Below are 12,704 nucleotides of genomic sequence, written 5' to 3' on the forward strand. Positions count from 1 at the left end.
AGCAGTGGAGGATACACAGGAGGATACAGCATAGGATACGGTATAATGGGACAGAGAAAACATCCAGAAAAAGGAAAACAGAAGATGTTTAGGTCCACATCCAATCCATTGCTAATGCCTGTTCATTTAGTTGGTTGAGTGTTATTGGTTTTTTTTAACACTTTAAGTAAATTTTAAATTTAATGGAAAAATTTTCAACAAATTTTGAACTCCAAAGAAAAGGAGGAAGAAAAAAAAAACAGTCAACAGAAATCATCAATACCTGTAATGTTACACACCCGTGCAACTTTCTTGCCTTCACTCACACTGCTGCCAGGCTAGCTTAGGCTGTCACTCCTTGCCTAGACTGTTATGAATAGTCTCTCTGCAGTGGAACCCTTCTTTAATTGATCTTTCACATAATTACCCCCTTCTGAAAATTTTCAATGACTCCACATGAACTATTGGATAGCGTATAAATCCTTGGTCTATGGCATTCCACAATTTAGCTTCAAACTCATTTGTCCACACCACTCTTCCCACCAGCTTACCTTGCAATGACATACCTTTCTGGTCATCTTGAACTCCAGGCGTGCCCTCCATGTGCCATCTGAAACTCTTCTCTTTAAGATCTGATTTCATGAAGACTGTTCTTATACCCCTCTGTCTTCAGGTTTCTCATAGCTTTCTCTCTAGAACCCCTCTTTTATCCTTGTTGGATTATACTTTCTACCATACCTCTACTTGCAAATCTGACTAACAGATTCTAAGTACCTTAAGTGCAAGAACTGTGTGCCATTTTTTCATTTTTCTCTCTCCACTATTTAGCACAGTACACTTTTAAATAGTAGGCACTTAATAAATATTTGACTTGTAAGTTTACTTGGGAAGGTGTTCAATTTATCAAAAATTTTAGATTCATATATTTTGCAGAGCTAGGTTAGGTGCTGGGGGAGATTTGAAGATTAAATAATACAGTCCCTAAGAGTTGTTCTGATTTGCATTTCTCTAATCAGTAGTGATCCAGAGCATTTTTTCATATGCCTATAGATAGGTTTAATTTCTTCCTCTGAAAACTGCCTGTTCATATCCTTTGACCATTTCTCAATTGAGGAATGGCTTGTATTCCTATATAGTAGGAATGAAGGAGTCCTAGTGGTACCACATGCAAAATTACGCTTTAAAAAGTAGTGATCAGGTGGAGTTGTGAGCTGATCCAGCCATTTTGGAGAGCAGTTTGGAGCTATGCCCAAAGGGCTATAGATATGTTCATACCCTTTGACCCAGCAATACCACTTCTAGGGTTGTATCCCAAAGAAATCACACAAGCGGGAAAAGGACCCATATGTACAAGGATATTTATAGCAGCTCTTTTTGTGGTAGCCAAGAATTGGAAATCAAAGGGATGCCCATCAATTGGGGAATGGCTGAACAAGCTGTGGTATATGAAGGTAATGGAATACTATTGTGCCATAAGAAATGGGGATGATGCAGACTTCGTAACAACCTGGAAAAACCTACACGACATAATGCTGAGTGAGCGGAGCAGAGTCAGGAGAATGTTGTGCACAGCCACAGATATATGGATTCCGTGAGGACCAACCCTGACATACTGCGCTCTTCTCAGCAACCTAAGGGGCAAGGACAACTCCAGGGGACTCATGATGGAGAATGCTATCTTCATCCAGAAAAAGAACTGTGAAGTTTGAATACACATCGAGGCGCACTACATGCTCGCCTTTTTTGCTTCTCTTTTGTTTTTGTTTTTGGGTTGGTTTTTTTTGGTTCTGTTTCTTCTTTCTCATGATTCATTCCATTGGTCATAATTCTTCTCCACAACTTGACTAGTGCATAAATTAATTCAATGCGAAGTTATACATGACAGTTATATGAGATTCCATGGCATCTTGGGGAGGGAGGGGGGAGGGAGGGGAGAAAATCTGGAACTCAAAACTATGTAGAACCGTGTGTGGTAAACTAAAAATAAATAAATTTAAAAAAAAAGCAAAAAAATAATACAGTCCCTGTCCTTATGAAATTTGTAGTCTATTAGCATAATGTGACACATAAGTAACTATAACAGCAAACTGTTAATGTGATTATAGAGTAACAGAGTGCTCTGCAAGGTCAAAAGAAAGAAATTAGGACTTTAATGCCTCTTTTTAATAGAGGGCATTGGAGAAGGTTGAGCTGTACTTCAGAGCTGGTAGAAGTTCAGCCGATGGAAATAGAGAAAAAAATTTCAGACATAGGGAACAGAGAGCAAAGGTGAAGAGGTGCTTTTGAGTTAAAAACTTCCCATGTAATAACAATTGTGATTATAATTTAAATTTAATAAATAGGCAGGAGACACATGATTTATGCAGATATGTTATATAAGCTATTTTCAGAGACACCTATTATGTAATTACATGTCAGTAAGTTATTTATTAGTACTCTATCATGTAACTCAGATCTCAAGGAATCCTTAGTTTTCTAATTAAGCTAAACATTTCAATTCTTTGTTTTAGGTTGTTAGCTTCTCTCTGAAGATTTAACAAACTACATTTGTGTTTTCAGATGAAGATATTTGAAAAGACACTAATAAAATTTCAAGAGATGGGCAGATTATTTGAGTTTAAGATTTTAGGGTGAGAATTTAGCATTGTTAAAGAGATTTGAAACAAAAAGTAAGCTAAACTTCTAAAGGTTTAGGGTTTGCTACTATTGCCATGACAAAAGTAAGGTGTATGTTGTGGGTCATCAGAAATTTGTGATTGTTGGAATATTTTAACTATCTTTAACTTTATTATTTTAATTTTCTTCTTGAATACAATGAATCAAGCATTTATTAAGTACCTACCACTCTGCTGGGTGCTGTGGTTATATAGTTGTAGTGGATTAAACAATCTCTACTCAAAAGGATTTGACATTCTAATGGAAAGGACAGGTGCATCTATAAATATATAAAGAATAAATACAAATTAATATAAAGTGATTAAATACAAAGGTAATTTGAGAGGGAAGGCTCAACCGGTTTGTATTAGGATAGACTTCATGTAATAAGTTGTTCATGAGCTGAACAACTGAACAAGGCACAAGTGAGGAGGGAATTATTAACAGGATAAATAATAGTCCATTCAAAGGCACAAAGAGGAAGATGAAATGTGAGGAACAGAGAGAAGGCCAGTTTAGCTAGATCACAGAGTAGGAGAAAGGGTTGAGTCCAGTAAGGCTGGGAGCATATTGTGAAGGGTTTTAAAGCTAAACAGAGGAGTTTACATTTGCTTGTAGAGGACAGAGTTCATTGGCAACTGACATGGTCAGATATGCACCTAAGTCACTTTGGCAAGAGTGTGGAAGATCAATTGGAGAAGGGAGAGATGTATAGGTAAGAGAAAGATTAGGGAGCTCTTATAATAATTTAAATAACAGGCCTATAGTAGCTGTGTGAGTTAAGAGAAGGGGTCAGATTGGAGAGATATTATGAAGGTAGAAATGGCAGGGATGGGGAAGGAGAGAGAGAGTAAAGAGTTCAAGATAATGTTAATGTTGCAAATCTGGAAGGCACTAAAAGAATAGTGATGCCTTTGATGGAGGAGTGTGGGGGGGGAAATATGCTAAGTTCTGGGTTTTTTTTGAGCAGTGTCATATTCAGAAAATTATTTTTCCCTTAAAGTTTTTTTAAATTACTACAATTTTTATGTGTTTTTTTATATTCAGGAAGTAGGTGTATTTCCTAAAATAATCTCTCTCTGATTTTTTAAGTTTTTAAATTTTATTTTACCAGAACACAAATACAAAATAGAGAAAAGAAACTAAAACATATAATAAACTTAAATATTGAAACTTAAATATAAAGTAAGAAAGAAAAAAGGGATGTCATGTGCATAGCAGAACATAGGAGAGGATTCAAAATATGTAAAAATAAATTTTCATTTCAAGAAAGCCTGTATGATAAATAATATACTTCGTGTTAAGAATTGTCCATCTTTTCTTTGCCTCCTTGTGTTTTCTTTTGTTCTCTGCTGTGCACTTTTTAACTTTGTTCTTTTTTCCCCCTCCCCCCAATCCCCCGGAAGGCTGCAGTGTAATTTAGATTTTTCACAACACACACACACACGCACACGCACACACACACACACACACACACACACACATTTATACATATGTATGCATAGACATATACTTTCCCAAACATACTCCACTCCTAATCCTTGTTGTTCTGTTTATACATATCTTTTGTTTCCTATCTCTTCTGCCTCCTCTACTTTACTTCTACCTGCTACATCAGTCTCCTATTACTTGCCCACCCTCCTCCACCAAACACCTGCCTTTTTATTACTTGCCTTCCCCCCTCTAAGGATCCCTCCCCTATCCTCCCATTTACTTTCCTACCCTCCTCCTCCATCAACTACCCTGCTCTCTATTACTTGCCTTCCCCCCTCCAACCATCCCTCCTCTATCCTCCCATTCCCATTAATCTAAAGACCCTTTGCCTATTCCCTCATTCTGCCTTCTAAAAATCCCTCCCTTGTCCTTTCCCCCCTCACTATATACCCCTACCATTTTAATTCTTCCAAATTTAGAAGACTTTTATATTCTTCTAAATATATATGTATTATTCCCTCTTAAACGCATTCCCGATGAAAGTAGGTTACCAGAACTACCAGCCCTCCTCCCCCATCTAAATCCTCATATCCTTTTCTTCCTCTTGCACCTCTTTTATATAAAATAGTTACTCTTTTTAGCTGTTTCTAAGTGGTTTTACTTTTTAAATTCATATCATAGTCAGGTTTATCCCCCTCTTTCTTATGAGCTCAACAATTATTAATAAGAATGTTAGACATACATTTTACATTTTATGTTATATAAAAGATATATAGTCTGTCCTTGTGAATCCCTTGTAGTCAGTCTTTGATATGTACCTTATGTTTCTCTTGGTTCTTGTATGTCGAATCTTCTATTAAGTTGAGGATTTTTTTTAACAAAGTCTTGAAAGTCTGAGTGTCAAACGTCCATTTTTTTCATTCAAGATAATACTGAAATGTGAAGGGTATGATATTTTTGGCCGGAGTCCCAAGTCTTTTGTTCTTTGATATATTATCTTCCAAGACCTGTGGTCCTTTAATGTCTCTGCTGCTCGGTCTTATGTAATTCTAAATTGTGGCACCCTCATATTTAAACTGTTTTAATCTTGATGCTTTTAATATTTTATCCTTGAGCTGGGGGTTTGGGAATTTGACTATTGATATTCCCATGAGTTTTCCTCACAGGATGTCTTATATGTGGTGCTAGATGGATTTTTTCTGTTTCTACTTCCCCTTTTGTTCTAATGCTTCAGGACAATTTTCTTTAATTATTTCTTGTATTATTGTATCAAGATTCTTTTTTTGATCATGACTTTCAGTTACTCTGATTATTTTTATATTGTCTCTTCTTGATCTATTCTCCAGATCTATTGTTTTTCTTATGTTTCACTTTCTTTTCTATTTTTTCATTATTCATGTTTTGTTTAATTATTTCTTGGTTTCTTATAATTTCAGTGGCTTCACTTTGCCCAATTCAAATTTTCAAGGTGTCATTTTCCTCCTTGAGATTCTGGATTTCCTTTTCTAATTGGTTGACTTTCCTTTCATAACTTTCTTATTTTTCTTGGATTATTTTTCTTTTTCTTTTTTAGTTTTTCCTCCATCTCTGTCATTTGATTTTTAAAGTCATTTTTAAGATCTGCTATAAATTATTTTTGGGCAAGTGACATGTCATCTTGCTTTTTGGGGGTTTCTTTACTTCGAATATCCTCCTCTGAGGATGAACCCCGGTCATCTCTATTCCAGTAATAGGTTTCTGTGGTTGGATTCTTTCCCTTTTGCCTGTGCATTTTTTGGCCTGTGTGGTAATAACTTGATTTTTGTACTCACCTTTAGCCCTGTGGTATGGGCAGTGGGGTCTCATGCCCCACATCTTCAGTTCTCCCTCTAGCTTGGAACCAAAGCCAAACTCCAACCTCTTGTAAGTGCCCACAGCCAGGGGCTTTCTGCCCTACTGCTTCTGCACTCACCAGGTGTGTTGGTTCCTTCTCGCCCCCCACTGCCCTTCACAGCACAGCTGGGTCTGGCGTGCCTCCTCAGTCAGCAGAGGTTCCTGCAATCTTCCTGGGCTCAAACGTACAACTCCCCTCACTATCCCAGGGTGAAAAGTTCCAGTGGCTGGGGCCGAGGCAGCCTCTCAAACCAGCTACGCCTGGAGCTTGCCACTTGTTAAAATGGAACCTAGCCTGGAGGTGTTTACTCCTTGCTGGGATTTTTCTTCTCAGACTGTCCCAGGAACATTCTGGTTGTGCCTCTATTCTTCTTGGTCTTCACCCACACTTTGTTCACCCTAAGATGGTATTTTAACTCTTTTGTGGGGGAAAATCTTGAGCTTGGAATTTTCTGACCTACTCTGCCATCTTCCCAGAATCCTCCTCTCTCTTTGATTTTTACAAAGAAGGTAAGTGGGAACTTAGATCTCCCTTTGCAGGAATTTTGTCATAATATCTTTCCATTAAGGATAACCTGCATAGTCACAGTGCCTCTGATTTGTGTATATCTCTGTATCAACCTACATCTTACATGTCTATGTATGTAAAATTATTCAAGGTGCCTGTGGTTCATGCTTGAAGTTTTAATGACAAAGAATGAGAATAACAGCCACGCCTTTATGAAGAAGATGGCAGAAAACATCAAGTTAACCAGAGATGCCCAGTCTCCTGATGAACCTAAGACTAATGAAGTATGATCTGTTGGGTGCTTTATTATTTACAAAGAGGGACCATTCTGTTTTTCTGTGGCCATTGATTCACATTTTTCCTTTCTATTAAATCAACAACTCTGACTTGGAGACGCAATGAAAGCTAGAATTGATGGGTTTTCTTGCCCTTCATTGTAAACATATTCTAGCTTTACTTGATTCTTTAGTGCTGTGGGGAAGAAAAAGAAAGTCTTCTTTTTAGGTCAGTGGGAGCACCAGGCTAAATGCCACCTCCTAAGCGTGAGGCCCTAGATCTTTAGTGGATCAATCAGGTATAGCTTTCTTGTCTGCAGTGATTTAGAGACATCAATTATAAGCTATAAAAATGGTGACCGTCATTTATAAGAAAATAGTTAAACATATTAGGAAACTACTTCAGAAAGAAAATATGCTAAAGCAGCAGTAGAAACTGTTTTATGCATTAGATGTTCCATCAGTAACTACATAAGTTTAATTTAAATTGTTATTAGTTCTTATGGGGGTGGTACTAGTATTTTTGTACTCTGATGAAAATCGTTTTATGTTTTTTTTCCCTCAGAAACTTTACACAGTATGTGATGTTGCTCTTTGTGTTATAAATAGTAAAAGTGCTTTATGCAATGCAGACTCACCAAAGGACCCAGTCCTCCCAACCAAATTTTTCACTCAACCTGAAAAGGTAAGTTTTTCCTACCTACTGAAATGACTTAAATTTAATTTTAGTTTCAGCTCAGTTCTCTTGCTCTAGGGATCAGAAGTTAAACCAAAAGCTTTCAGACAAATGCCCTCCTTAAAATTAATTCATGGGCAGATTTTTTTTTTCTCTGTGGCATTTCTTGCAAAGCATGTTGTTACGCCGTGCAGTTTGGAAAGATTAGAGTCATGATTAGTTCAGAGTAAGAAATAGATGTTTGCCGTGAGAGACTTCTTGGCGGTTTTTTCTGAAGTGTAAAACTTATAGGATGGCTTTATACTTTTCATATTCTGTTGAATTGTCCAGCTATAGTAGACTAATATTTTTGCTGCCAAAAAAGAGAAATAAAAAGAAAATAGCAATATAGTAATGAAATGAAACATTAATTCATAATATCCACCATTATAATAGAATTAATGATCTTTATGTGTGATATTTTCAGATGACTGAAGATTATCCCATTTACATGCCAGAGCTTTTTTTCCAGTTTTATTGATATATTTTGTTTTTACATTGCAACATTTGCAGATTACTCCACTTAATGAAAGGTCTCTTGTAACAAAGTAAAATATTTAAATAAAACTAATAATATTGTGATCTCAACTAAAAGCACATGCAACATTTCACATCTCTAGCACCCCCTTCCCTACCTCTGTTTTAAAAAATTAACAAAAATTTATTTTCTCTCCCTCCCATCATCCATCTCATTGGGAGGAAAAAGATAAATTTCTTGTAACAGATATACATAGTCAAGCAAAAATACATTCCCTCAATGTCTGATGTAAAAGTATGTCTCAGTTCTGTACCCCGTTCTGTCACCTCTCTGTGATGAATAGCATGTTTCATCATTAGTACTCTGGAATTACGAATACCTTGTATTGATCATAGTTCTTACAGCTTTCAGAGTTCCTTTTACCATGTGTTTTTGTATGAATTGTTTTCCTGATTTTGCTCATTTCAAAATTCCTAAAATGTTTTCATTTTTAGAATACTGATATTATAGTATAAATAATTCTGTTTCTGCTTACTTCACTCTCTGTCGGTTCATATATTTCCATGTATTTTTTAAATCATCTATTTCTTATAGCACAATAGTATTCCATCACATTCATGTACCAGAACTTTTCTCACTTGATAGTTATCCCCTTAGTTTCCATTTTTTTTTTTGCTTATAAATAAGTATTTGTATACATAGGGGACCTTTTCCAATTTTTTTTCTCTCTTTTGAGTATAGGCCTAACAGTGATGTAGCTGGGTCAAACAGTACAGATACTATTTAGTAACTTTTTGTGAATTGTAATTCAAATGACTTTCCAGACTGGTTGTATCCATTCACAGATACAAGGCTTCTTCTTCTTCTCCTCCTCCTTTTTTTGGTTATATCACTTCTTTGATTTCTTGAACATTTTTGTTTTTCAGTGAACAAATCTAACATTTATTAGGCATCCTGTGCAAGGCACTGAATTAGATACCAGAGACAGAGAAAAAACCAAGTCTTTGCCCTCAAGGAGCTTACATTCCACTAGAATAAAATCCTATTTCTTCACACTTTTTGAAAAATGTGAAGAAAATTAGCCTTCAAGCAAGACTGGGGATTTCTGTATTCACACTTATTATTGCAAGGGACTGAGAAGTATTATTATTACCCTCAAATCCCAGAAAAGTGGATTAACTTTTTTGAATGCGTTTTGAAAGTTTGAGTAAATTCTGGGAGAATAAATGATCCAATAGCAAACTGAATGGCAAGGGAGGACGTTTTCCATGGTCTTTATGGGCCGTGAGACTAGAGCTCTTAATAGACTACATCGTTCAGTGACCAAAGCATCTGTCTGAGTGAGGAGAATGAATGAATGAAAAAGCACTTATTAAGCACTTTTGTATAAAGTGCTGTGCTATGTAGACACAGCACCTTTTAACATTTTATTAATAACACAGGATTCTCAATGTGAAAATCTATCATTATTCACTGATATTATAACATGGCAATGCCTTCACAGCCTGTTAAGGTATTGTGGGCTGTTTCCCCCTCCACGAGGTTGCCTCAGACTCTGTCCTTCCTTGTTAGCTCTGTGAGTACTTCTTTCAGTATGCCTGGGCCCACAACACTCTAACACCTTTTTAACTTGCTGCTTCTAATCTGTGGATCAGAAAGCCAGATAAACAAGCATGTTGTGTTTGAGTTAAGATTAGACTGAAGTCTCTTGGTAAGGTCTGCCCTGTCTTTCTCCCCTGGAGTTCATGCACTTTACTTTAAACTTTAGTTCAGGTTAGTTATTCTTTTTTAAAATTTATGGGTACATTTCTCTCTCCCCTTTTTCTTCCTTATTCTTACCTAAAAGTTGCTAGATAAGTGACTTCTACGTAAGGATGAGTGAGGTGCTCATTCTGGTGACATCTTAACATAAATCTTTTGATCCTAGTAAATCTTTTTGCTTCATTGACAATATTCCCTATGTTTATCCAGGATATTAAACTGAGAAAGTGTTAACAGAAAGCTGAATTTGATTTCTTTTTAATAGCTTTTAGATGTCATTCAAAGACCTTCAGTTTTCTGGCATATAGTATTCATTTGTTTTCTTTGTTGAAAAATACCAGCATTTAACAATAACAATACAATTTGGTAATTATAAAGCATTACACTGCAATTGCATACTTGATGATATTAATTAGTAACATTTCATAGCAAAATGAAGCAAGCGTGTCACTTAAAATAGATTGGTTTCTTAGACTAAATATTTTCCTTAAGGGCAAAATTGATGATAGTTAATGGCATGTTCACACAGTAAGCACAAAAGAAAGAAGAGTTTATAGGAAAAAGTAAAGAATGGCTACAAAGGATCACAGTGGTTACAAGAGAAGACTGTAGAAAGCAAACAATTTTTCTTTCTTTCTTTTTTTTTGAAGTGGGGAAGGCAGGGGAATTGAGGTTAAGTGACTTGCCCAAGGCTACACAGCTAGTGAATGTGTCAGGTGTCTGAGGCCAGATTTGAACTCAGGTCCTCTTGACTCCGGGCCTGGTGCTTTACTCACTGCGCCACCTAGCTGCCCCCAAAGCCACTAATTTTTAAGTGCTGAGAAAACATTAAAGACATGGTGAGGGTTTTAACTTTAGGGAAGACATCTTGCAGTAAGTAATTCTTGAAACAGGTTTGAAGGCCATTATGGATGCAGATTGGTAAATGTTTAGAAAATAAGAAAGAAAATACTGAGTTATTTAAATTGTAAATGTATTTAGGAAATTCTGACAATTACACATGTAACGCATCGAGTTCCACAGATCTCGACCATAACTCAAGGCATGTAGTAAATTGCTTGTTGGTGATTTAGTGCATTTATATCATGTATGTTAGGTCTCTTGGCAAAAAATACAATTAACTTGCAAAATACATTTTTAATAAGAGGCTAACAACAAAATAAATTGCATAAAGTAGATATTAACTTTTATTACTGTTTCTTTTCAAAATAGGATTTCTGTAATGACAGGAGTTATATTTCTGAAGAGACAAGAGTTCTCCTATTAACAGGAAAGGTATTCTCAGTTAGATAATTTTAGTTCTTTGTTTCTCAAATACTTAACATATTTACTATCCCTAAAAAGTACCTGAAAGTATATTTGTAAATGTTAATGTGGAATTTTAAATTCTAAATCATTTTATGTTAATGGAAGAATACAAATTGGAATATTAGAATAAATTTTCATATTTGACAGCAATGTTTATATAACTTCAACTTGTTTATTACAGCAACAGTAATTTTTTTCATGGTTACCCATTTTACTCAAGGATAACAGAAAATTATTTTTTTGGGATTGTTTTTATTCCATTTATTCTAAAGTAGAAATAAGCATTTGACTTTTTAAAATATTATATGAAAATACATATATTCTTTTTAGTAAAATAATATATATTTGTGTGTACATTTTAGCCAAAACCTGCTGGAGTACTAGGTGCTGTAAACAAGCCTTTATCAGCAACAGGAAGGAAACCATATGTCAGAAGCACAGGAACAGAACCTGGAAGCAACATTAATGTAAACTCAGAGCTGAACCCTTCAACCGGAAATCGATCAAGGCAATTTCCTCCTAATTATCTTGTTTCTTCTGTTGACTTTTTTCATCTCTTGATTTATTCTGAAAGCTCTATATCACATCATGTTCTTTTGCCTTCAGGAAACGTGCTTGTGTGAAATAGTAATAAAGGGGGAGAAACAGAATAGATGCTACTTTTATACAGTGTATATACAGTGTGAAACATTTATATGTAATGAAGGCATTGTCTCTAACAAAGAAAATGAGTAGAAACTTGATTTCAGATGTATCAGTCTCAGGTAATTGAACTTCACAACTGTAATTATAATGTTCATAGTGTATAAGGTCAATCAAAAGAGCATGTATTTAGTGCATAGATTACCAAAAATGCCATTGTTGTGCATTGAGATCATCCGTCCCCGTTTATTTTATAAGACTCATAAATCTGGTTACATTATGAACTATATATAAGGTAACTTTCAATTGAAACATTATCTTAAGTACAAAAGAAAAATATGGATTAAGAAAGCTAGGGATTAAATAATACACTGCTTATTGTATGTATAAAAATACTTAACACTAAAGCAAATGTTGATAGTACTACCCACTTTTTAAATGCTCTGTTTGAGTTTCCATTGAAAATGCTTAACACAGTAGTAACAGACTAAGATGTATACCTTTTAATGATGTTGTTCATAAAGATGTGTACTTCTTTATCAGATAGGATAACTCCCTCTTTTGGGTAATAAAACAAACAGATATTTTTTGTTAAGATACAAAACTTGGACTATATTTCCTATGTCTTTTCATTAATACTAACTTTTTGTCTTATAATTTTTATCCAGTTATTATCTAGCCCCTAGTAGAATGTCTGGTATATAGTAAGCCCTTAATAAATGTTTACTGATTTTATTATTAGAGAATATTAATGTTTATGTCTTCTGACGTAGAGTGCTGGACTTGGATTTAGGAAGACCTGAGTTCAAATCCTGTCTTGAATATTTCGATACTTAGGGCAACCTCTTTCACCCTCAGTTTCCTTATCTGCAAAATGGGGATAAGAACAGGACCTATTTATAGGGTTTGAGGATCTAGTGATTAGAACACAGGTGGGCAGCAAACATAGGTGGGCATAGTAAATGCATGCGGGGGCAGGGGGCAGCACTTCGGACAGCCCTGATCTAGACAAAAGGATCTGGTATGGATCTTTTGCTTACTGTACTTTAAAGTACATCGGACTGAAAATCAGGCTAC

The 12,704-nt window shown here is 35.5% G+C and overlaps 1 protein-coding gene across 2 annotated transcripts in view; it reads left to right on the forward strand.

Annotated features, from left to right (window-relative positions):
- PDS5A (PDS5 cohesin associated factor A) overlaps positions 1-12,704 on the forward strand; it is a 165,412-nt gene that overhangs the window by 137,286 nt on the left and 15,422 nt on the right. For both annotated transcript variants that reach the window (XM_036762868.1, XM_036762869.1), the window contains 4 exons: positions 6,600-6,732; positions 7,289-7,408; positions 10,890-10,952; positions 11,348-11,493. In XM_036762868.1, the coding sequence (XP_036618763.1) occupies positions 6,600-6,732; positions 7,289-7,408; positions 10,890-10,952; positions 11,348-11,493 (462 nt within the window). The remainder of the gene's footprint in view (positions 1-6,599; positions 6,733-7,288; positions 7,409-10,889; positions 10,953-11,347; positions 11,494-12,704) is intronic.

Source organism: Trichosurus vulpecula, chromosome 6 (assembly GCF_011100635.1).
Source record: "Trichosurus vulpecula isolate mTriVul1 chromosome 6, mTriVul1.pri, whole genome shotgun sequence".
NCBI classification, from domain to species: domain Eukaryota; kingdom Metazoa; phylum Chordata; class Mammalia; order Diprotodontia; family Phalangeridae; genus Trichosurus; species Trichosurus vulpecula.